Below are 24272 nucleotides of genomic sequence, written 5' to 3'. Positions count from 1 at the left end.
CAGTTGGCAGTCTGAGTAACTCTAAATGAATGATGAATGAATTGGTCATTTGGTGCATTTTTGTTAACTATCATATAATCTAGCTATTTTAGGACAACAAAAGGAATAAACACCATCCCAATTGAGTCAGAAACACCTTAATTAGGCTAAGTGATTGATACCTTTTATCACGATTTTCTCATGTAAATACTTCTTTTACCATGAATTGAATTTATCTGTCTGTAATTGAGCCCACTGAATGAAAGCGCGGCCATGTGCTCGCGCGCAATTGGTTGTGAGAGCCGAAGACCACCTCCATTGTTTACCATCAATTTTGCTTTCAAAATGGCGTCGCCGTCTTTGATATTCCATAATGTCACAGAACAGAGTAACAAAAATGCCTATATTAATGCTTAAATCCACATGTTTTTATTGTAATGGGAAACAAAGAGTCATCTAACCATATACTTTAATTTAAGCACTTTATTTACAAAATGTGTAACACAATAAAATATAACATTTCCATATCATTACCGTTTTGTCATTTTTTATGTATGGACCATCCACCTTGCAAAATAAGAATTATCTTGGATGATTTGGGCAAAGACATGATAATGACATGCTGGTGCATTACCAACAGAATCAGCTTTTGAACTAATGATTGCAATGACTCCTCGCCCAGTTTTACCAGATTTACAATGGGGAACTCTTTACAACAAAACACACCAACACCATTGTTCAAAATATCCAACTTATTTGGGACCAGTTTGATGGTTTTGACATCTAATGAATTTGTCCAATAAACGGTGCATAAATTCTACATGTGTTCATATAAATAGCCTACATGATATGATAAATAATCCGCGATACAAAATAAAACATTAAATAATAAATATTACAAATCAGTCGCAATACATGTTTGCCATACAGTCTCGGGAAAATAAAATAAATAAAAGTGTATTGAACCAGGAACAGATTCAGAGTACAGATGCCTAACCAGACGACTTAACAATGAGTCCATATTTTTTATTATATTTCTACAAATTTCATCCTCTAAAGATGGCTGTCTAATACTGTCAGATCTACAGGACTTACCTTCAAGTAAGCTAATACCTTATGAAATGTCCCTTATATTGCGCATTGCTCTTAGAAAATGGAACAACTGACAATAAACACTCCTTTGCGCGCACCATCAACAGTCAATAGAAATGGACCACAGCTATTTTTAAAAAATAATTACAATCATAGCAGTAATAGTAATATCAATAGCAATACGGGGTAATATGTATGACTCTCTGGGAGCGCAGTTATATAAATTACTTTTAAACTAGTGAGGTAATAAAAGAGCGCTTGGGCACACCAATGGAATCCTTACAAATGCGTTAGTTTAGGCGCTTCCTGAATCCTTCCCTGAGATGCATGGTGAGAGGTGAGGTCTGTGTATGTAGGATGGGGGTCACAGGGTCCATGGTGGTGGTTGCCTGGAATCTGAGCGGCACAGCTGTAGTCCACACTGGCGGATGAGGGATGGGGGAGATGGCCGAGGTTGAACATGGGGCCCGAAGCTGGCATGGAATCAACGAAATTCCCCCCAACGTACACTGGACTGCCTTGTAAATTAGCGTTGGCAAAGCTTCCGTTGCCTTGCATGCTGTGGTGTTCATAATCTGTGCTAGGATACCTTTTCTGTTGCGGTATGCAACCACCCAATGGTGCTGTGTACGCAGCCAAGCCGTACATGTTTTGTTGTGGCTTAGCGAATGACGGAGGCGAAGGCGCATCATAGGTGAGACTGTTTACATTTGGGAGTTGACCAGAATATCCAATATGATTCGGGCCACTTAACGGTGGGCTTCTGTCCGGAGAATGTCCCAGAGGAGAGTGCATTATCCCCTTGGCTTTTTGATCCTTTTTGTACTTCATCCTCCTGTTTTGAAACCAGATCTTTATTTGGCGCTCCGTTAGATTCAATAAATTAGCCATCTCCACTCTTCGGGGACGACAGAGATACCGGTTGAAATGGAACTCCTTCTCAAGCTCGACCAGTTGGGCACTTGTGTAGGCCGTGCGCACCCGTTTGGAGGCTGGTCCGGGTGGACTCTTATCATCACAGGTTTCACCTGCAAAATAGATTTCGAGCATGAGTGCTGGCGCCCTACTGATGTAAATTCCGCTCACACTATCATGACATGGGGACTTGACATCAAACAAAACGCACAACCTCAACGCCACTCAACTCATAGAAATCACATGTAACCACTCTAATCACAGTTCAGTTCCTGTCAATGGACACATATTTCACACAGAATATTTCCCCAAAATAATAAAATTAACATCTTATCTTAAGTATCAAAGAGTTTAAATGGAATTACACCACTGAGATAAATGTTCACTGTTTAATTTTATGAGTATTTGAATAAATGAGATAAAGTCCTTACTTGTCTGAAGGCAGTTCTGTAACATTATTTAAAATAACCATCAAACACCCCTCCAACCAACATACAAATACCATGAAACATGCAAACTACACACAATGTCCTTTATACCTGCTGTTGCAACAGTGTTGGCTTTCTGCTTTGAGTTTTGCCTGGTCTCCTTCATCCATGGAAAGATCTGCTTAGTAATGACAGGGTTGGCAGTATTCGAAGTATTGTTGGTGGGGGATTTCTTTTTCTGAGATGAAGTGCTGTTGGAGTTGGGCGAGGAGGCAGCCAAAGGTGGTGCTTGGGGCTGTTCACCAATACTTTCTGGTTGGCTGTTGCCTTGACTGCCACTTGGTCTCATACAGCTGCCATTTAGGTCACTGTTTTTATGGGCAGGTGGCCGGACAGATGCGGTTTGCATGGGACAAATTGGACCCTGATATTCACTTTCCATATTGGACGTTGAGTAAGGCTGGTGGGATGTGCCATAGTTGTAGGAATCAGACTTGGGGTATGAATAGCCTCCAAACAGCCCAGTGTTGTCATAGTACGTGGCTTTCTGCATGGTGAAGATTCAAACTGAAGGGGCCTGCGTACTTTTGTCCAATAGCATGGGCTCCTGGGTCACGTGATTGGAGTTTCCCACAGGTTCTTTATCCTCTGATCTGTGAAAACATTAGAGTGTGTTAGATTTTAGGTAGCTAGAGTTACATCAATATTATGATGCACTAAATGAAGGCACATCAAAACAATACTATAGGTTTGGTTTTCATGACTCGACTATTTCATTTCACTAATGCACCTAGACTTCAACACTTAGTTATTGTCTCAGGTGACCCATCATTTAAAGCAGACTGAGCCGGCCAACTTCGTTTTGATCTTCTTATAATGGCACATTTCTTTATGCATAGTAATAATTTACGTCTGCTTCACTTAGATGTGTTTAATTTCATATGAATTAAGAGTGAAAAATTAACGGTTTAATTAGCTTTGTAATTGCAACAGTAATACAAAATTAACGCGTTTGACGATGTTTCATACACCGTACATTTCTTTGGTTCCATGCCCGTTGCATTATTTCCGGAAAATGCTGACACACACACAAAACTCCATCTCTTGGTTGTAAACCAAAATAATGTAGCCTATACATTTGGTTAGGGACAGCCTATAATCTCTTATCTTTACATCTACAATATACATATAGGCTGAAAAACTTAAATATAACTGGGCTGGAAGGGCTGTATTTGCCATGTGGATCACAGAGAGATCCAGGTGTTTACATTTGTGTGGCGAAAAAAATATTGATGTAATCTCATAAATGGGCCCACCCCCTTCACCTGAGAACCTCTTCATTTTGAAATCTGTCAATTCTCGACAAGTCTAATCACATGGTTGCCTTTCTTCACCATCTAAACCTTTCGCTTTCAGAGCCCAACAGGCAAAAGCGCAACAAAGAGAGTTAAAATTTAACCTGCACCCTGGATCCCCTTTGAGCAAAAATCTAAGACCGGCAAGCGAATCAGCAGTTTTGGCCGACACAATGTCCTTTTCTTTTCCAGCTTAATGAGCATATAAGACCATTGTTACAGAGACGCCTTTGTAACTTTGTAGCAGCAGAATAAAATTGTGAAATATTGATAGAAATATAGTTCTTTGGTGATCAAATTTAGGCATAATTACCCGTCCTTGAAGTTATTATATTGTTAATATCCGCTGTGTGAGTTTGATAAATTGCTGTAGTCTATGAGTGATCGAAAGGAAAGCTTGACAGAATCGTGTTATTGGGATTAAAATGACCAATAAGGCAACATTTCCCCATTCATATTTCATTCATGTATACATAATTATTATGTCTTATGTATTATTTAGTAAATACAGCAAGAAGTGTGTGTGTGTGTGTGTGTGTGTGTGTGTGTGTGTGTGTGTGTGTGTGTTGCAGATAGAGAGAGAGAGAAAAAGTCCGCGTCTGTGTGTGAGAGTGTGTGAACTTTGTCTGAACCTCACAAATGGCTGTAAATCATAAAGACAGCAGTCATGCAACCCTCCTGGTGCGTTCCCTTATTTAGAATCTACAGCAAAACTTCATCGTATAATGATTATATTTTAGTGTTATATCATACTACAATGCATTGTCTACCAATTTTTCAGTTCGATGTGGCTATATGAATTGTAGCCTCTCGGCTCTGCGCCTTTGTACCATTACGTTGTTCAGGATGGGTGGGTCACCAAGTAGGTTATGCTAATTGGCTAACAAATGTGCGTACACAGCAAATGCGTGGGTGCAAAAACTAGCCCGGGAATTTTACACCTACTCCTTAAAGTTCTACATAGGCTAGATTCTCCCGTAACACACACCAAGGCATGTAACTGTTTGACCACCACAAAGATATATATTTATAAAGGACCCATAGCTGACCAAATGCTATGGGCCCAAAATGCATGCAAGGGTTATTAACAAGCCTGGTGCTCTGCGCAGTGCATATCAATGCACCTGTCATTAAGGACCGCCACAAAATTTATGACTGTCGATGCCATGGTCGTATGGGCCTAGCAGAGTGCTGCAAAGAAAACACTTCTCCACCTTTGCGTGGGAGGAAGGCTAGCAAAAAGAATGTCCAACTCCGCATGTCCCCCTGTAGCAGGGCAATAGGACCCTTATAAAAGCTCTCATGTCTTGCTAGAACGTTGTTTGAAGCATATCAGCAAGATGTTCATATTCGGAGGACTTTAATATGCGGAAACAAATTATACAAATGCGAGAATTATGGACATATTTTGAGAGACGAGGAAGCGGCCATTCAAACAATGAATATGGATATAGGCATACTAACTGTTAATCATGGACAAAAATACTTGGAGATCAGTCGAGGAAAGGGTAAAACACATAAAGGACTTTCGTCAAGCTCGTGGAATTGGAAAATGCATAAGCCTAAAATGCATCTTAAGTCCTGTAGGCGCGTATAACGTGGTGAACAAGACAGCATACTTTAAATACTTTAAACCGTATACAACTTAATTTTTACATCGTTGACATCATTCAGTTTGCCATCATTGTGCATTTGCTGAAGCAGTAGCCCTTTCTTTCACACAAAATTGATTATTACATCTAGAAAGGCAGCTTCATATTGTTATTATTATTATTATTATTAGTAGTAGTAGTAGTAGTAGTGGTAGTGGTAGTAGTAGTTATTTCTATTGTGCACCACGCATGTAACTTTTATTCTCTTCGTTTTCAGAGTTTCAGGATGAATTAAAGGAAAAACTGCTTACCGTGGACTGTGTTGATCTCTGTATTGTTTTCCCTCAGACGCACCGCATCATACGTACCACCACCTAGAAGAAGAAAACATGTCGCTTATTAAGTGCCTCTTGACGCCCCACCATCTTGCATCAGATTTTAGATTTTATTTTCCATCATATATTTTTGCGTGCATGGTTGAGTGAACATAGATTATCTTCAGTCGCCGTTTGCAAAATAAAAACTTTTGACACACAATCCAGATTCACTGTTGAGTCGGCTATTACATAATATTAAAGTATGGGTGGTCAGTAAATATCGGACCACAAACTCTTGGCATGCATTTCACTTCAGACTGTTTGAAACTTTATAAGAGAAAACTGACACAAGCGATTCTACACAAAGAGAAGCTGGCCAAAATATTTAGCAGTCATAAGCCTTTTGGGTGACCTTTGGCTCGCTCAGCAATAACTCAAAGATTAATGAACAACGAGCGGAAGGGCTTCAAGTAAGTCACAAGCCACTGAGCCACTGAAGTTTTCACTTGGTTTAAAAGACCAAACATTCGTAGGAGATAGAACGACTAACATCTCCTCTAAGACGCTACCTTATTTAAAAGGGTAGTTCGTAGTCTTCCTGGATAAAACTATGGCACAGCTGTCACAATAGACATCTATGGCGCAGGCTGGGTTTGTGGTAAGATTTAAGACGATTTGGTAAATGGTAAAATGAAGGAAGCCCGTGGAAATATAGAGTTGTTCATCGTGTTGTAAATGTCCTAAGTGGAATAAATCTCAACAGTTCGTTTGTTAATCATGACATGCTCTTTTGGTTGAAGCGATGTTCTTCGCCTACGCATTTTTACGGTAAGTTTGATGTGCACAATAGGACAATGGCTAGTTAAAATAATAGTCTCGACATATTGAACCACTCGTGAGTTAGTGGGACCTTAACTGCGTTTCCGTGTTTAATTTCCATTTTACATTTTATATGTACATAATTCTCGTCTATTTTTAGTAGAAACACCAAGAGATTTTAGGTAATTCCTTATCCAGTTAGGCCAATGCTCGCACATCGGAACCGCTCTTAGGCTAAATACCGAAACACGTTTTCATATATAATTAAATGTTTAAAATATCCCTATGATTAGTCTTGCTTTTTGCTAACGAATGCGTTAGTTTCCTGAGTACAATATAAATTAATTCTTTCTGCAAGGATTAATGGGCAATAGATCCCTTCAATGTAGCCTATGTTTCCATAAAAACAGGTCAAACGATGACAGATTTATTTTCTGTTTGTGACAAAGCTAAATTGATAAATAAAACCTCTGTGATTTCTTCGCTGTGTACTATGGACTCATTCAATAAATAACAAGAAACGACTACCTAGGCTAATAAGTCCTAAAGGCTAGTCTAATCCTCAGACTATACGAGAGCAAATGTTACTATTATTTGATAGAAATGTAGCATAATAACACGCCAGATCTGAATTGATCTAAATTGTATCACAAATGCAAATGCTAAAAACACAGTAGGCTATTTGTTCCATATAAACATGGCAAAATCAAATAATTACATAAGTTAGCCTACGTTATGAGACAACGTTACTCAAAATAGTATAGCCCACTCAAGTGCCAAATAACCCACCTGAAATATTGAGAAGGAAAATGATAAGCTTTGAAATAACTCTTCCTGCAAAACTACTACAATATCTAAAATATTCAAATTAAAGCAATAGGATCCATTTAAATAAGTGGCAATATTACTTGTTAACAAAGTAGTATACCCTATTTGAAACCACATGCATCATGTCTAGCATTACTGTGACGATAAGACAACAAATTAATGTGATTTACGATCTCACAATCTATGAGTCACTATACAGAAAGTTCTCACAGTTCTCTCCCCCTTTGTGGTTAGTTTTCGTCAAATCGCAAAATCAGCTAAAACCACCGTCTTAGTGTATGAATCTGACCAACGTCCAAGCTAACCTTTCGAAATTGCTCATGGTTGCTCAAAAACTATAAACTTGTCTTCTAAATTGCATTTCTTCTCGCGAAACCGCACTTGCATAGTTATAGACGTGAGCGACATTAATAAAGATCACCTCTCTGAATGGAATAAATCATATTTTTTCACGCTGGCATTATGTAAACCTATGGTTAAAGGTTGCGTTTTGCCATGCAATGGCTTACCTGTGAATCAATTTATCATATAGGAGCGCTTCTCAGTCTCAATTTCTTTCCCTGCAGTCTCTAGAATATATCCTTCACCCTTTGTCTGAAGACAATACTGTCCTAAACCTGATCTTGCGCTTTTTCAGACATTTCCATATACCAATGCGGACAGTATTCCCGATAGAATGGAAGACACACTCTCAGCTACCAATAAAAAGCGAAGCAGGTATCCTTATTCCAAAAAGGAAATGTTGCTGGCAATCAACCGCCCATTGGAAAAAAGCGAGGATTAGGCAGCCACCTGCGTTACAGTTAACATTGGGATATTGGTGTTTCGGAAAGCTTTATGATGACAAATAAAGGCGCAGCCTTAAAATACAAGCATATTTGTTCACGTGATCTGGATGGCAGATTGTCCTGATAGAGGTAGCAACTTCAACTGAGCCTCCCTCACAAATACATTTTCAAAGGGAGAAAGAGCTTTTACTATGTCTAGGGCTTTATACAACAAAAAAGTCCAATTGTTAGACTATTTTTCATTCTTTCTCTCTTTTCTGTCTTGATTGGGGTGAGAGATGGCCTTTAATTGACAATGCTGTATAGCTTTTATATCCGTATTATGACTTTCTTTCCATTTATATCAGACATGATCCTCGATGTTTTTTCATTCTGTATGTATTTGAAGAGGTGTTTTATTTTAGCACCAAGCTATATTTTCTGTTAGAATAGGTTATTGTTCCATATTCAAACCAAACCGGTTTCATTTTCCAAAGAAATTCTAAGAAAAACCTCTCTATAGACTACACTTCAATACACTTTAGTCTACAAGCACATAGGACCAAAATTAACTATATTTCTTTCTGCCTATATGGATTTGTGACATGAAAGGACATCAGGTAATAAAAACATACAGCAATGCATGCCCACGGTCCTATTTTAGGTATTTTGATTTGTCAGGAAACGTCTATGTTACAGGAAGTCATTGGAATATTGTTTGATGATTATGGCTTTGGCAATGACAGGAATATATGACCCCGTCAGCTAGAGAGATTCATCAAAATCATCTCTAATGTTACATTGTTCCTTCCAAACAGACTTTACAAAAGTAATATATATTTGAATGTGTATGACTGTGCTAATGTATTTGATTTTTAACAGCTATTCTTGTCATGGATCCCTACTGAAATACAATATAATTAAAAGTAATTTTGCAACTTTCTGGTGTCTATTTATTCTTAACTTAGTCCTGTGCCCTTATTTTCTGTGCATTTTGGGGAAGATAATGCCCAGATATCTCAAAAGGAGCAAACTAGTCCTGCTAAACAGAAGAACCTGCCGAACAGAGAGCTTGTTCTATGGAGAGGGATGCAAGAACCTCGCACCGCAGCATATGTTCACGGGGCAATAAAAGTGAAAGATTTACAGCCTGCGCCCGGCCCCCAAACAGCCTCGCACCCATTCAGGAATTACCTGGAATGATTTACCACGGCGCAGATAACTGTCAACCCAACCTCCAAGAACTGTATACATTTTATGAAATACATTTCAAATCATTATACATCACAGATAATAAAAAAAACGGCAATACGAATCGGAAAAAGCCGATAGTGACCATATTCTTCAATATTCTAAGGAATTAGCATTATTATTTTAGTTCGATCATATAACCGCTGCGATGCCTAACTAAATATATCGGTCTAGCCTATTTTCTTTTGAGAAACAAAGTGAATTCAAATGAAATAGGCTCCACTTAAGTGGGATATTGCAGCTATTAAAATGACCTCTTCTATCCTGAAATGTTTTCCTACTCATTCCCTCCTAACAAGCAAGACATACAAGTAAACGACTAATGGTAAGATAATGGATGAATTGCACCTTTGAAGAATTAAATCACAAACAGGCCCTTGCAAGAAGCCCTTTGTGATGAACATCAGCAAAAGCAACAAAGCTTCACTGATTCTGAAAATCCACAATGAGAAAGATCGCATGTATATTGTCAATTATGGATTGAGGCAGAAACTGAAGTTTCTGACAGCGCAGTATCCTAGTAAAACAGTACAGTCATGTACAGTAGTGAAAAAATTCCCATCTTCTTGAACATTTCATGCGGGAATTATTGCTTGTCTACTCCACTGAACAGGAGGAACCACTACTGCCCATTACTAGTCCAGGCTGTCTGAAAAGAAGCCCCGGCGCACTCATCAAAGGGCACTATTTATCAAAAATCTGACAGTTATGTTCATTTAGCATCTCACTCAAAACAAAAACTTAAATGTTTACGTACCAAGCTTCCATTGGATCAAATGCTGTATAAAGACGCAGACTACAGTAGCGTAGGGTACCAGACGGAACGTTTGGATATTATTTTCTTGGGATCTCTTCAGTTTTCAAGTCTGATAGACTCCTCGCGATTAATGACGACGCCGTGTTTCTAGGGGACGTGCTGCATTAATTATTTAGACAATCACGTGGTCAAATAGAAAAAGGGATATAGAAAGGAAGCATATAGTCCCAGAATTCTATCTTCGGAGGTCGACAGCGCAGTTTAATATATCTTATGGGGCTGTCTCGCAGAGCGAGGACATTTTCTGCGAACAGCTGGAAATCAAATATGGCCGTTTGAGAGCCATTGTGAGCCCGGCGATGGTCGTCGGTGCAGTGTCATTGCAAATGGTACTGCCTATGGCTCCCATTTATTGTATTCAGACATGTAGGTCAATACCCAGAACGCATTATAGACTCAGTGAAGACAATGGCTTTCCTTCTAACGTGGTTGTAGGAAACAATATTTGATGTTAATTTAAAGGATTATTTCAAGTAAACAAAACGTTTTGTGGCTAAAGAAAACAGAAATTGTGAAGACATGGTCAAGGATACTGTAGCTTAACTGCCAGAGGAGGTTTAACCGTTTTTCGACCCTGAAGAATACATTCATTTCACACCGACCATGTGTGCCTTTTAAAACAGCATTAATAATTTGTTCTTCATCCTTTTCTATAAAGTGGGAAAAGATGCCACTACATGTGTTGCCAGTCTGTTATTTCGAATACCAAATTAATAATAAAAACGCGCACTTTGCCTGAATGGTCATCAAGCTTACACACAAATATGGTAATTAGTTGCAAAGCATGTATTTTCATGCACTCGCTCTGAATCATGGTTCACCAACATATAGGCTTCGCTACACACACACTCACACACACACACACGAATAGAGGCCTATGCACGCGCGCGCAACCCTGCGCGCGCCACCACACTGCGAGACGCACACAGATAAACAAATGAATCCGCACAAGTGCGAGCACGCACGCACGCGCGCGCTCGCACACACACACACACACACACACACACACACACACTGTTAAAAATAGGAGAGGATATGAAGTCACACGTATCACAAATCATAATACTTGCACTAACGTGAAAGGTGGGCACCGCGGGTCTATTCCTTTTTCACTTTCTATTAGCCTTTCATCTGAACGACAAAGAAAATGACATTTCTTTGTTTCACCAAATAAATGTCGACCAATCGTGGTAGGCCTTTCTATAAGGACAAACATAGAAGCTGATATATTTTTCACCAACCCAAAACTTATCTTTGTATTAACTATTTCACACTCTCGCCCACACGATTAGACTTATTACTTTCAATATTTCTCATGGCGCTCAAAGTGAGTTAGTGACTGTTTACGATCTTACAGCAGGACTAAATATTACACTGCGCTCTTAAACCACTAGACTATGAAAACTTGGAAAACTGTGTTGGTGTGTAAATAAGCACGCTATTTACAAGAGCTCATCAATATCAGTCTTTATTGGATCATTCGGTATTTCGAGGATATCCTGATGTTCACGTCACAACATTCTCAAAAGAAATACAAAAAGGGCAATAATGAATAATTGCAATGGTGCTCATCACAGCCCATAACATTTAGTGCATTTAAAACAAGATATAAGAGTAGGCCTACGACAACATTTTTTTCTAGATGGAGAACTGCATAGGACAAAGATGTATGATGCCTTAAACGTAAAAAGTTGTCCATTTACTAACACAGAATGCGAATACCGTCTGCGTAAGAAAAGGCCGCGGGTCCAGCGGGTCAAGGGGTTTCGGGGTCAGTCCTCGCGGCTGAAATCCGTCTAATGCAATAGAAAATGTGTCCTCTGGTTGAACCTGCCTCTGGAGCTTTGACTGGCTTCTGTAAAAATACCTTTTCAACCCTCTCAACGAGAGGGCTTCAGAGAAGACATCTTCGCAATGTGTGAGCTCCCAGCTTTTTGTGCAGGAGACAATGACTGCAGAAGAGAAGCTACCGGAATATTTAATCACCACGTGAATGCATCGCTTTAGAATTCCAGCATTCAACTATTCTTTTAGCGTAAAAAATACTCCCCATTTCAGCATTAAAAACCTAGACCAGTTGCAACAAAATATACTTGTTTTTTTTTTTCAAGAGAGTACTAGGTGATGTTGCTACTATCCTGTATTCAGGATTTTTAATGACCATTTTGCTACAAAACGCGTTTGTAGAAAATATGAACAAAATACAGATATATTACATAATATAGATAAAATGTTGCACTTTTATTCGATTAACACAATGTCAGGTTCATGGAATGTTTTGGACATAATTTGGGTCCATAAGCATTGTAAACGCAACTCAAACTTTTAGCATTCTCCATTTTGATATTCAATAAATAAAATATTTCAATGACTTCTAAAATGTATATTACAATGGTAAAAGTAGATAAAGAAATACTAAAAGAAGGTGTAATTAAAGAAAGTTCGAATGACATCTGGAAGACAGATATACAGCTTCTTTAATTGTACACTGTTTACAAAGGTGTCACGGGAGATTTATAGCCTAGCTAAGAAATATTCAAATCAACACATAGGCATTTCTTACTCCAAAAATAAATTCAAACGCACTTGTAGAAAGTTTTTTGTGTAGAATTAGTGCAGTCAGAGACTTCAATGAAGATTTATTTTCAGATAAACTTTCTATCAGTAATTACACTCATAACCTCACTTACCATTTGCCTGCATTTCAGTGACCAGTCCATATTTAGAAATAGAAATAATATCCAATTGATCCACCTTTTTATCCAATTGATCCACCTTTTCGTAAATATGTTCTATAATCTTTAAGGAGATGCACCAAATCGACCTTTAGATGTCCAGAAAGCTATTGCGTTTTCAAATGAATATAGTTTTTATCCTTTAAGCAGTACCAATTTCAATTCACTCGACCCTTGATTGAGACATAAAGGGTCAGCTAAAACAGATATGGAATATGATACTGCAAATACAAACACTTGCAACCATTAAAGTGTTACAGTTCAGGAGGCGTTTGTTGTGAAAACAAGGTTTCGGCTTCTAGAAATCTACTGTACCTCAGAGCATGTAAAGAATGTGGTGATGCACTCGTATCTTAATTAAGATTTACATTTGGTGGGGAAGGATGATATACCAGTACATAGTCCACACTTCGTAGCTCTCTCTCAAAGCATTTTGTAATGTGTGCCTCTGGTTCACATTCACAAATGATAATGACCCAAAAATGTCATGTTGAGACCATGCAAAGTCAAACGCAGCATTGTCTACAATACATAGTTCACTTTATACGTCAAAGGAAGGAGAGACGGATTCCAGTTTCAGTTATAAAGTTGTGATATCTGTCTGGTTGTCCTTCTGAACGTGCTGTACATGCTGGTTTGAGGCCGACGCAGATCTTCCCTTTGTGTTGGGCAGTTTGTGATCCTTTTTCCATTTCATTCTTCTGTTCTGAAACCAGATTTTGATCTGACGCTCGGAAAGACAGAGGGTATGGGCAATCTCAATGCGACGCCGCCTGGTCAGATACCTGTTAAAATGGAATTCCTTTTCCAGTTCTAAAACCTGCTGTCTTGTGTAGGCTGTCCGTGACCGTTTAGGTTCTGGTCCTGTGTAATCCGGATTCACTAGTAAGAAGAAAAGTATAAATTAGCTAACATCATTCCAGTCAACAAAACAGCTGAACTTTCCCTCAATTGTACAAGCATGGCTAATATATTGAATCTAATGTCAGAAAATAAAAACACCAACCGTTCTGTTCATTAAAATTCTGTTAAACTAATAATCGCACTGAGTTTTTAATACATCGAAGAGCAGGCAAAAGTAGCGAGCGGCCTATTTCCCAAGCAATAAAAATTTATGGCTGGTGTAATTGGCGGCCCCTTCAAAAGAACCCATAAATATTTCACTGAGTGATTTTAGTGTGGCTTAAATAGCAGCGCGGACTGGTCCGACAGAGATATCTCAGAAAGTGAATCTTACCCGTGGTAACGTGCACTTTCTTCATCCAGGGGTAAACTATTGCTGGCTGCTTGGCTTGTATCCCGTTTTGGTTCTTTGTGTTTTGTTGCTGCCCACAAGTCCTCGGGCCAGGTATTGGGACCGAGGGACACTGCTCGGTCTGGGCGGTGAAAGGGCTCGGATGGCTAGCTTGCTCCTGCACATGACCCCGCGGTTGCACTGTGGAGCCCTGCACAGTGTTACAACTGAAGGGCTGCTCGGGGTAGTTTGACCGTGAATAGATTCCTGGATGCTGGAAATCAGTGTCCTGCGATGGACTGTAGTACCCTGTGCCCTGGTCAGGTATATAGCTGTTTTGCGAATATTCCTCACAAGGAGGAAATTTAGGATCCACATACTTGGAGTTCACCATGTACGAACTCATGGCCATTAATTTCTGAAGGTAGAAAATACTAATTTTTCTCGAGTTGTCTTTTTTTCCTCCCTCCATAAAGCCCTCCTACTTGCTGTCAACAGAATAAAGTTAGGCAACCATGTGACCAGATTAGCCAATGGAGAAGAAGGGAGTCTATTATCGGATAAGTACACACCTAGCAGCAATCTAACCCAAACTTCACAAAATATTTTAATTGGGACAAACAAAAGGGCATTTCATTGCACCTTTGAATTTTCTGGCTCCAACATTATTTCGAAAGTCCATATATATTACAGTGTAAAACATCTCTAAAATCTGTTATGTTCGCTGCTGTGCCTTCCCATCCTTACCAAAATGATCATAATATAACAAACCTCCTATATGACATTTCACGATGAAATTATGTTACAGCTGGTGTGTTTTGGGCTTTGGCTTAGTTCAGACTGAATTAATCAAACTCGAGGCAAGGATTTTGACATATAAACAAACAAAAGACACAAAAACGACCCCAGGCACAAAAAGTGGGAATAAAGACCAGTGGACAATTGATGGAGACCGTCTTTGTCATGAAGGGGTCATCCAAAAGTTACAGGAGTCCCATCATTTCATGTGCTCTCGTCCTTTCAGAGCCGTGTAAGGGGCTCCCCGCAAACCATCAATACGCTTTGACAATCAATAATTAAACATAGTGAAACAAAAGGGATCAAAATCAGAAAATAAGTCCCATAAAAAGAATCAGCTACCCATTTTAGTCAACTGAAATCATGATAAAGAGTCCACTACGTTTGTGATTTGTCTAAAATTGTGTGACCATATCGAAGTGGTAACCGTTGTCTGTCTAGCTCCTGAAAGGCCACATGGTAGCAATAAATGTAGAAATGAGACCGTGGTGTCCTAAGTTGCGGACGCCAATTGATGATGAGTGCTTGAGTTTTTAATTTGTTGAGTTGAATGAGTCTTGAATTTGTTGACTCAATTTTAAAGACATGATGTGGGCAATATCAGCACTATTGGACTTTGCTCCAGAACTGTCTTGTTACGCAATATGAAAACTCTGCTATGGCAATGGCCATAAAACTCCAGTGCATCAACTACATGCTATTCTAACCTTGGTGGGCGACAAATACGAATATTTTGTTATGTTATTACAAGTAAAAGCAACTGATGAGTTCTATCGAGGTTTTTGCATCATCCATATACTCCCCTAGAATCGAATCTGTGACCGTGATATAATCACACAAATTCGGTTCTACAGGGTATATATAGACAACGGAATATATGCGTCTGATTGCTGCGTTGTGCGACACACTGTCCTTCAGGTCATTCAAATATATTTAGCCAAGGTAAGGCAAAAGAAGAGCAAATGTCAAACCACTAAATCTGACTTCGAATTCGGTATCAAACCTATTTTCGTAAGTCATAAGCCTATAACTAAATTATGTAGCCTACCAGAGTTCTTGAAGAATGATCAACACAGTCATTAAAAACTCCACACCTTACGGACACCATAAAATCACTGGGTTCCGTTAAATCCCTTCTCAGGCGCCGTTGAAAGGCCTGCAATGTCAAACTTGACATTTTCTTTGAAAATGCAAAAAAAAAATCCGTAATATCCTTGTGACAACCAAATAAAAGCACATCACCTATCAAATCATAATGCAATCATGCAATGGAAGCAAGAGCACTCTAGTCTTCCATAGTCCATGTGTACCAGAAGCACAGAAGGCACAGACTAAGCTGCAGGCCAAGGGGTCAACTAAATCATTTACAAACATCACAAAGTTTCATTAATTTTTGTTCGGGGAGACAGCAGTTCTGAAGGAGCACGAAAGTTCATCAGTTATATTCGACCCATCCGGTGGTCACCTCTTTTCCGTTCAGCGCGTAAAGTTTGGATATCTTAACAGAGAAGTAACCTCTGGAGACGAAATGTTTAACATATGAAAAACAAAAACGATCTGACTTGATATTATTAAAGAACGTTCGTTTTGTGGATGATTTGGTGTGTAGGCCTATGTGGTTTCTGATATTCGGGTGGTCATTATGAATATTTTAGTAATAGACCCATGACGTCTCTTCAAGACAGACATCCTTATTTCTCATTTCTTATTTTAGTGCTCAAATGTTTTCGCATTATTCTACATTTCAGAACTGAATTTTACAACATATGTTATTTTAATGCAATAACATAAATTATTGTGAAACGATGTTAAGCCAAGATTTTGACAGACAAAGTTCCAGAATTGCCTATAGGCTAGTATTCAAGTTATAGGCTCAGGTCTTGATACTTTATTTACGAGGCGGTCAATAGTTACAAAACACGATAAGGTTAATTCATAGAAATATTACTTAGTTTGGATTTTCATTTCTGTTAGACAGCTTGACCTGAGTTTCACCTTTCCTCGCGACTTCAGACGGGTCAAAGCCGAGTTACTCATGAACAAAAGAATTAAAAAGTCACTTGTCCTGACCCTTGGCTTAAACTTTAACAAATGAAGAACATATCAATTTATTATTGCAACGTCTTTTACATTACAGAAGTGGAATAAAAAATAGTTTGTGCGATCATTGATTAGGCTATATTTCAGTATTAGGCTAAAAAGGTCAGTGGTATAGGCTACATGCGATATATAGAGGCAAGTATTTTTTTTTTTTTTATTTATATCAACCCTTGAATACGTTTTTGGGGGATAGAGGACAAAAGTTACTTATTTTGGAACTGAATAAATTCACACGGTAAAACTAGGCTACTCTTTATTCAGCATGTAGACTACGTGGGGTATCTGTCATCATCTGTAATTCTGTAATCATCTAATCTCAAATAGGCAGCCATATAAATATAATTTAATGATTCATCACCTCAGCACATAAGACACAAACTACACAGCCATCAATAATATATAATTTAAATGGAATTTAAATTTTAATGGCTACATGAATTAACACGTGGACAATAAGCCTATGAAAGGTCGTGCTGCAATATTAATTTGTGCATTATTATGCTTTTCAAATAAATAAAACTTTTCCTCATGGTTTCGAAACCTGTTATGGACATATTTCATGCATAACATTTTATGGAAAAGCTTTGGGGGCGCTATAGAGTGAATGCCATTTACATTAGGCCTACATTGACCTGATAGTTGGCTACTTATTAAAATGTTTGAATTCGTTCGTGGCATCATTCCAAGACACTTTACATGGTTGAATATTTAGATGTACACTATTGTTAGCATTATGAGTAAGTGGAGATTAACAGTTGACGGGTTTATTTGCCTTCCATCGACTCTCTGTGGCTATGAAAGGTTGAATGTGATAGGCCCTTGTCTTATTTTGTCTCATAAAACATCATACATAAATGTTCCTTCATGGTACTGGTAAAAATCATCCATCAATGCTGCTAGGCTACCAGACACACGTTATGCCAATAGATGTTTTTTTTTCGAATGAAAAGCACAAAGCAATATCTTCATCCGTTTATAAATCGAAATACAAAATAATAACATTTTTGTTAAACAAAAGCATGAGACGGTGACAAAAGGCGGACGTCTAGTCCACACGATGAATCCGTTGCATTTGTACGTGGCGCCACTTGGCCTCAAACCCCTAAGTACCGCATAACATTTACGTCATCTTCATTATATTGTGTCATTTTAGCTCATCGCTACAGTAGCCTATGCAACCGTGTACCGACGCTTTCAGAATATCATCGCCTTTGTATACAGCAATGCCCTCCGACTATTTCAACACACCAAAACAACAGCAGCCTTTAAACTACCTGATGCCTCACAAAGGCAACTCCTTCACCTCCGACAAGTTCAGTGACGAGTATTGTAATAGAGTCTTACCTCGAACACCACCGCGATGAGAAAAATACTGATAGATAAGTATATCCATGATCCAAAGGCGACGAGAGTCTAATACTCGCCTCCACCAATTCAGGGTTCTATTCTAAACCATCTGCAAGTCCTTTCTAATATACAATGTGAATTATATTTTGGCTTGTCAACTCCCTGGCCATAAAACAAAGTTTAATGGTATCACGTGCTTCCCCACAGCCATTCAAGACACCGGACTGGTGCCATAAATAACCCTCAAAGTTGCACTTATTCAATAAGGGCGATTACACCGGTGTCGCCAGAAAAAAAGAGGCAAGCCAAACGCATTTGCCTTCTATGCCTTATAGGTTTCTATTACACAACATTATATATATATTACAGTTTTTAAACAGTGTTGGGTGATGGTAATACTTCAAAATGTAAACCTAAAAAATATAACTGTAGGCCTGTGCTTTCTTTACGCATGTGCAGCATGTAACACACACTTAATATAAAATACCCACATCCCCATTTAGTAATAATCAAAATCAGATTACACTATTATTTAAACACAAGCGTTATTCTGTTTGGAAACAAATTATGACCTTTCGTGGCCCCTTCTCATAAACTTCTGCAAGTTTTCCCTGACCAAATCTAGTAAAATCTGAGGTATAGGCTAATAAAACCATAAAACAGGATTCCTGGGGAGAGGGTAGCAGAATGTACGTGTGAACCTTAACAGCAAAAAAATACCACCATATGGCAGCCTCTTCAAAACAGAGGAACGTTTGTTGTACAGTTGGCAACCAAATGTTTTTATCAAAGTTTAGGTTTATAGTACATTATATTAACTTCATGAGAGGTAAAGTTAATCATCGTGACCATTAAAGCAGTTTCTTCATTACATGAACAAGGCTTTACGCTGCGTTATCGCTGGACGATGAGAAACGTCACTGGCGCAGTGACTGACAGACCACAGTGTCCTACTAAGCTACAACATAAAAGCTTGTAATTCGTGGAAAAAAAAACTTTAACCTTTCAAATTCTTGTAGCCTACTACCCTGCGAGTTGTTGCCTTTTCCCAGGGGAAGACAAATTGCGTCTCAGTCAATCGTTTTAGCATCTTCAGAGACTTTGATTACTCACCAGTCACCAAGAAAATAAAATTATCTAAAGTTGCTTTCATTCGTTTCACAAAGATTACAGATAGAGTTAATGGCAAATGAGGAAAGCGAAAGGGGCCTCACGTGTTTTACTGAACCAATCACTGCCTTTAGCAGTGACCTCCCAGAGAAACGATGCGGAACGATTAAATGGGAAGTCCTGTGTGTTGGGCAACAGCGCCTTCTGCCGGGCGATTGGCTCACTGTTGAGCTTGGAGTAGCGCATGGCACAAGTCTTATGTTCTCGTGACGTCATGTTTCCACCATTACATGTCACTGGGAATTATCATAGTTCATTTATTATTGTGGACAAAAGCAAAACGAATGAGAACGATGAAAGCATCATTATGTGAAGGAATGCTAAAATACCGAGAGGTATTTTGTTTTCTGAATTAGTAATTGGATCCAACAACAGAATACTTTTATGGATAACTGTGATGAAATACTAGCCTTCTAGAACACTCATAAAGCAACCACTTGTGTGTTGGGTAGCCCAATGGGTAGGACATTTTTGTAAAGGTTACTTTCTTGAAAAATAAAGGCACAGAGCATTCTCAACACATATTCCACTGAATAATACGTTTCCATCCCACTATCCTAATATTGACCAAAACATGTCAAATAAATGTGTGTATTTCATCCTCCTTGTATCCTTAGCAGTAAAATGGTGCATGTATCCAAATGCCTCAACATGTTTATTAATGGCAATGGATAAGGCTATGTTAACAACCAATGACCTTCATGAAATCGTTTTTGCAACATTTTGATTTGGGCAACTGTACATTAACGGGCTATGCAATACTTCATACTGAAAGAAATGTGCGTATAAATATGTAGGCTAATGGCGTTCTCCGCACTGCTGTGTTCCTGCTCGTGTATGTAGGCTAGGCCTCACATTCAGTTGCTGGGTTGTTGCCTGTCCCTCTCTTTGCCGCATTGCAGTAAGGCTGTAAATACTTTTGCAGCTGCCTGTCAGGCACCAGTGAAATACTGTCTTTGTTCTGCAGCCCTCATCTCCAGTCCAGGCTGTGAGAAGAGCTTTACCACAAAAAAAGCTTGAGCGTCCTCACACTTTCAAATTGTAAATGTAAAGGAGGGGGGACAATGATATCTTCTTTTATGACAACAACTTCCTCAAACCTATTCACGCTATTACTGCTGTACAAATGTATTCAAGGTGCAGACGTGAACACAAAAGCTGACAAGATCCCTTCTTTACTTTTGTCTTTCATATAAATCCAAACATCACAACACAGAAACATCTAAACCCAAATTATAATCTGTCCAGGAAAGGTTGATCCCACCTCACCGCCCGCTCCCACTGCTATAGAATGTATATAAACTCTTGAAGGTATTCTGTCTTGCACATTAACATCTCAGTGATCATATGCAAAATATGGAACATATGTATAGCCTACGTATTAAATACATTTTGTGAAATATTCCATATACTGTAAATACACACCTTTTTATTTCCTAACATTGATATCATTCGTCTGCACTTTAGCATTAAGGCCTACTTATAACAGGAATACATCTATTAGAAATACAGATAATGCAAACTTCTTCTAAGGTAATAGTCGATCTGATAGTCTATCTAAATAACTACGGGCTACAATCAGAACCATATAAATGTACTAGATTAAGCACATACAATTTGCGAAAATTAGAAATGCAAATCTTGAATAGAGTTGGCATTCAGTACGTTAATGTAGCCACTATAGTTATGTATTTTCTTTAATAACATTTAAGATATGTTGATTTTTTAGTAAAACAGTTATACGCTTGTTGTAGTCTAACACACTACCCAGTACATTAGAGGAGATATCGAAAAGGATTGTATGCACTTTGCCACAGAAGACATTTCTCCAGATATTAGCATGAACTGCTATCTCTCCATATAAGCTTACTGGTGCATTTATACTCAGTTATAAAGTATTTCGTAAATGAAACGGGAAGTTTCTATTACGAAATTAAAAATGACTTTTTGATATCCACTCACCAGTTGTTGGTGGATAATCCATGTCTTCTATGTCTCGCTTTACAGAACTGTCAGGAAGCATTTCTGCTGGTCGCCTTTTCTTGCACAGATTACAAATAGCCTACCTTAGCGGCGCCCTACACGGTCAAGTAGAACAGATGTTTACAGTTACAAAGCTCTGGAGCGTTTAACAGATATGACTGGTCAACGACACTAATAACAAAATGCTGCTTTTTGAAAGGTACATACAGAGCGTTTAGTTTGGGGCGCTTTGGCTGCAGAATGCTATGAAAAAACCGCTTGGGAAATCAGGAAAAGGGCCATGAAGACGTTTGCCTCATGCACATGACCAGTGGCATCCAATGACAGGCGATATAGGCTCATAAAAAGGTCTATTACCAAGTTGTAAATTGTCTCCTAACAAAAAGGAATTTCGGGCTGCTGCAGTCCTCTCGGTTTTTTGCGCATAATGGCTGAAGCCATTCCTCCATTTTTGCCCAGTGAAAGGGAGTTTTTGACCATCTTTCACTAGATAGGGGAATAACAGGACCCTTATTTAACGTTGGACAGTATCTTTCATTTTACTTTGGGTTGAAATTACAGATTAATGTGTTGGAAAATAATGTGGTATTATACCCAAGAATTAATCATTGAAATACTACAGAAAAACAGGCCAATATTATGGTTTGTAGCATATAGTAGTGCCCCCCCCCCCTCTCATACTCCATCTTCCCATCATTATTTTGTCTATCTACATATCAATCCATCTCTCTCTCTCTCTCTCTCTCTCTCTCTCTCTCTCTCTGTGTGTGTGTGTGTGTGTGTGTGTGTGTGTGTGTGTGTGTGCGCGCGCGCGCGAAACGAAACGATATTTGATCTCCTTGTTCTTGCAAACATATTTACATAGAGAATAATATCAATAGTAATAGTAAAGAATGGTAAATGTCCCCTCTCTCAACCCTGTACCAGACGTCACCCTCTAGGCCAAACATTAAGCGTGTGTGTTTTTCTCACTGGTGTTGTCAGTGAAAGTGAGACCACAAAAGAAAATGCCACGTTTGGATCTGAAATAGCTTGGAGAATACGGTTTCAATTAATGAACAAAGTACATCTTACAAGACAGACTATGACTATGACCACGGAATGTTTATTCGTCTATGAGTGGAGACAATATGTTAATACCATTCTACACATTGTGAACAGCGAAAGTAAAATAAATATGCAAACTAAATAGAATGTAAGTAATCATAATGTATGCCTAGTATGCAAAGTTGTGAACGTAGCCTACCCCCTCCCCAATTAAGTTGCATCAGTATTTTGTAGTGTACGTGTATATTTAATTTGAAATGAGGCTGCTCACATTGAAAGTACTTGCGCGCATGTAAACATATTTGTATCCCCACACCCCCTATATTTCTACGCCCACATTGATTTATACAATTATTTGTTACACATATGTAATAAATCAGTGAATCGTGATTTTTTTCTTGACCAATGCATCAATGGGGTTATATTTTGCAGAACCTATAGGTTTCGATTAGTAGATTTATTTCGATGGCTAACCAAATAAGGTCTCAATATATAAGTGAATACATGTGTGTATTTGATGTCCTAAATGTTTGGCTAGGGAATGCCATTTTCTACGCAGATTTCGTTCAGTTAAGCTTGGGCTATATGATCGGACATACTGCTCGTGATGATGTCCACTCCTATTTCTATCATAGCAAATTCATTTGAAGATGGTACGTCCTTGAACCCCGACTTTCCAATTCCATTGATGGAATTGGAGTTGATGAATGCCCATAATATATTATGCATTTGATATATGGGTGTATTATGAGCAGTTCTTTACCAAAAAATGTAAATTATCGTATTCTTCCCATCTTTGGTGCTTATTGGGCTTTATTAATTTCCCAGACAAAATAAAGAAACTAAAAAGGTACACAGGCAAAGCATTGGAAAGCCTGCATTCTTGAAAGAAAAAGGAGGGCTGCAAGAAGCCTGTACGTGATGTGAAAGCAAATTTTACGACAGCCAACCTTGAGGTCTCATCCGGGAGAACATCTGAGAAGGAGACGCGCCCTGATTCAGGCGTTCTGGTGTTTCGCCAGTATTACTACCACACGATTTACAGTCGGTGGGATTGTAGCAGCTCGGCCTCTTGCGGTGTCGTAAAGAGCTGCTGTCTTTGTAAGTTATCGGATCCGTAAAATTTAGAGCGCTCGCTGTGACACGTAATTCCACAAGGGTTCGGTTGATAACATGCGCGCGGTATTGCTACGTTCCTATGATGATAAAATCCCTGGACCTGGGCAGCCTACCGGAAACCGATGCTGTTGTCATACATGGCACACATGTTCCGACCCCACATCCCGTACTGACGACTAGGCTAAATGTAGGGAGGAAATGCCTCGCCATCGCGGTGTGAAAAGCCACCAGGTTGGCAACCCAAAAAAGCTTTTCAATGTCACAGTAGCGAAATTGACTGAACGTGCCTGTTATCGATTAGTCTGCTTGTGAGGCCTTCTCGTGTGTGTGATTTCCCAAATCCAGGTGCCGGTGAATAATGTGAGCGACGGTTCATGCCTCACACACACCTCAGGACACATTTGCTATTTTCCTTATCAGTCAGATGGTGAGGCACTGCTTTGTTCAATTTTGTGTTAGCTGATCGTTTGGGCAATTCCCACTTATGGGGTCACCAGGTACTCTTCCTAAAGAGGGATCATTAGTATTTGTGGGCAACTTTTACATATTATTTATTTTTACTTGTCTTACTTGCCTTTA

General features: G+C 38.9%; 2 protein-coding genes across 6 annotated transcripts; both read right to left on the bottom strand.

The window, feature by feature from the left end:
• Positions 1-385: 385 nt before the first annotated feature.
• hoxd3a (homeobox D3a) lies at positions 386-21789 on the bottom strand. 5 transcript variants are annotated; one of them, XM_048238847.1, is made up of 4 exons: positions 21507-21789; positions 5673-5735; positions 2526-3067; positions 386-2099 (listed from the first exon to the last, which is right to left on the bottom strand). In XM_048238847.1, exons 3-4 carry the CDS (start codon positions 2965-2967, stop codon positions 1351-1353), a joined length of 1191 nt encoding a protein of 396 aa, XP_048094804.1. In that variant the 5' UTR covers positions 2968-3067; positions 5673-5735; positions 21507-21789; the 3' UTR covers positions 386-1350. The 5 variants fall into 5 exon arrangements, with proteins under 5 accessions (XP_048094804.1, XP_048094808.1, XP_048094807.1 ...); XM_048238851.1 differs by lacking the exon at positions 21507-21789 and adding an exon at positions 18372-18479; XM_048238850.1 differs by lacking the exon at positions 21507-21789 and adding an exon at positions 10101-10461.
• hoxd4a (homeobox D4a) lies at positions 11613-15706 on the bottom strand. The gene is made up of 2 exons (XM_048238854.1): positions 14133-15706; positions 11613-13777 (listed from the first exon to the last, which is right to left on the bottom strand). The coding sequence occupies exons 1-2, from the start codon at positions 14599-14601 to the stop codon at positions 13476-13478; spliced, it is 771 nt and encodes a 256-aa protein (XP_048094811.1). The 5' UTR covers positions 14602-15706; the 3' UTR covers positions 11613-13475.
• Positions 21790-24272: the final 2483 nt, after the last annotated feature.

This window comes from Alosa alosa, chromosome 3 (genome assembly GCF_017589495.1).
Source record: "Alosa alosa isolate M-15738 ecotype Scorff River chromosome 3, AALO_Geno_1.1, whole genome shotgun sequence".
Classification (NCBI taxonomy): Eukaryota; Metazoa; Chordata; class Actinopteri; order Clupeiformes; family Clupeidae; genus Alosa; species Alosa alosa.
The sequence above is the reverse complement of the archived record's forward strand: the minus strand, read 5'-3'. Positions and strand labels throughout refer to the sequence as shown.

What these genes read in the sequence shown, in the direction of transcription:
- hoxd3a (XM_048238847.1), bottom strand. Translation starts at nt 2,967, where the DNA reads ATGCAGAAAGCCACGTACTATGACAACACTGGGCTGTTTGGAGGCTAT. An exon ending in CAACACTGTTGCAACAGCAG is followed by an intron (nt 2,100 to 2,525) that starts GTATAAAGGACA and finishes TCTATTTTGCAG; the next exon opens with GTGAAACCTGTGATGATAAG.
- hoxd4a (XM_048238854.1), bottom strand. Translation starts at nt 14,601, where the DNA reads ATGGAGGGAGGAAAAAAAGACAACTCGAGAAAAATTAGTATTTTCTAC. An exon ending in GAAAGTGCACGTTACCACGG is followed by an intron (nt 13,778 to 14,132) that starts GTAAGATTCACT and finishes TCTTCTTACTAG; the next exon opens with TGAATCCGGATTACACAGGA.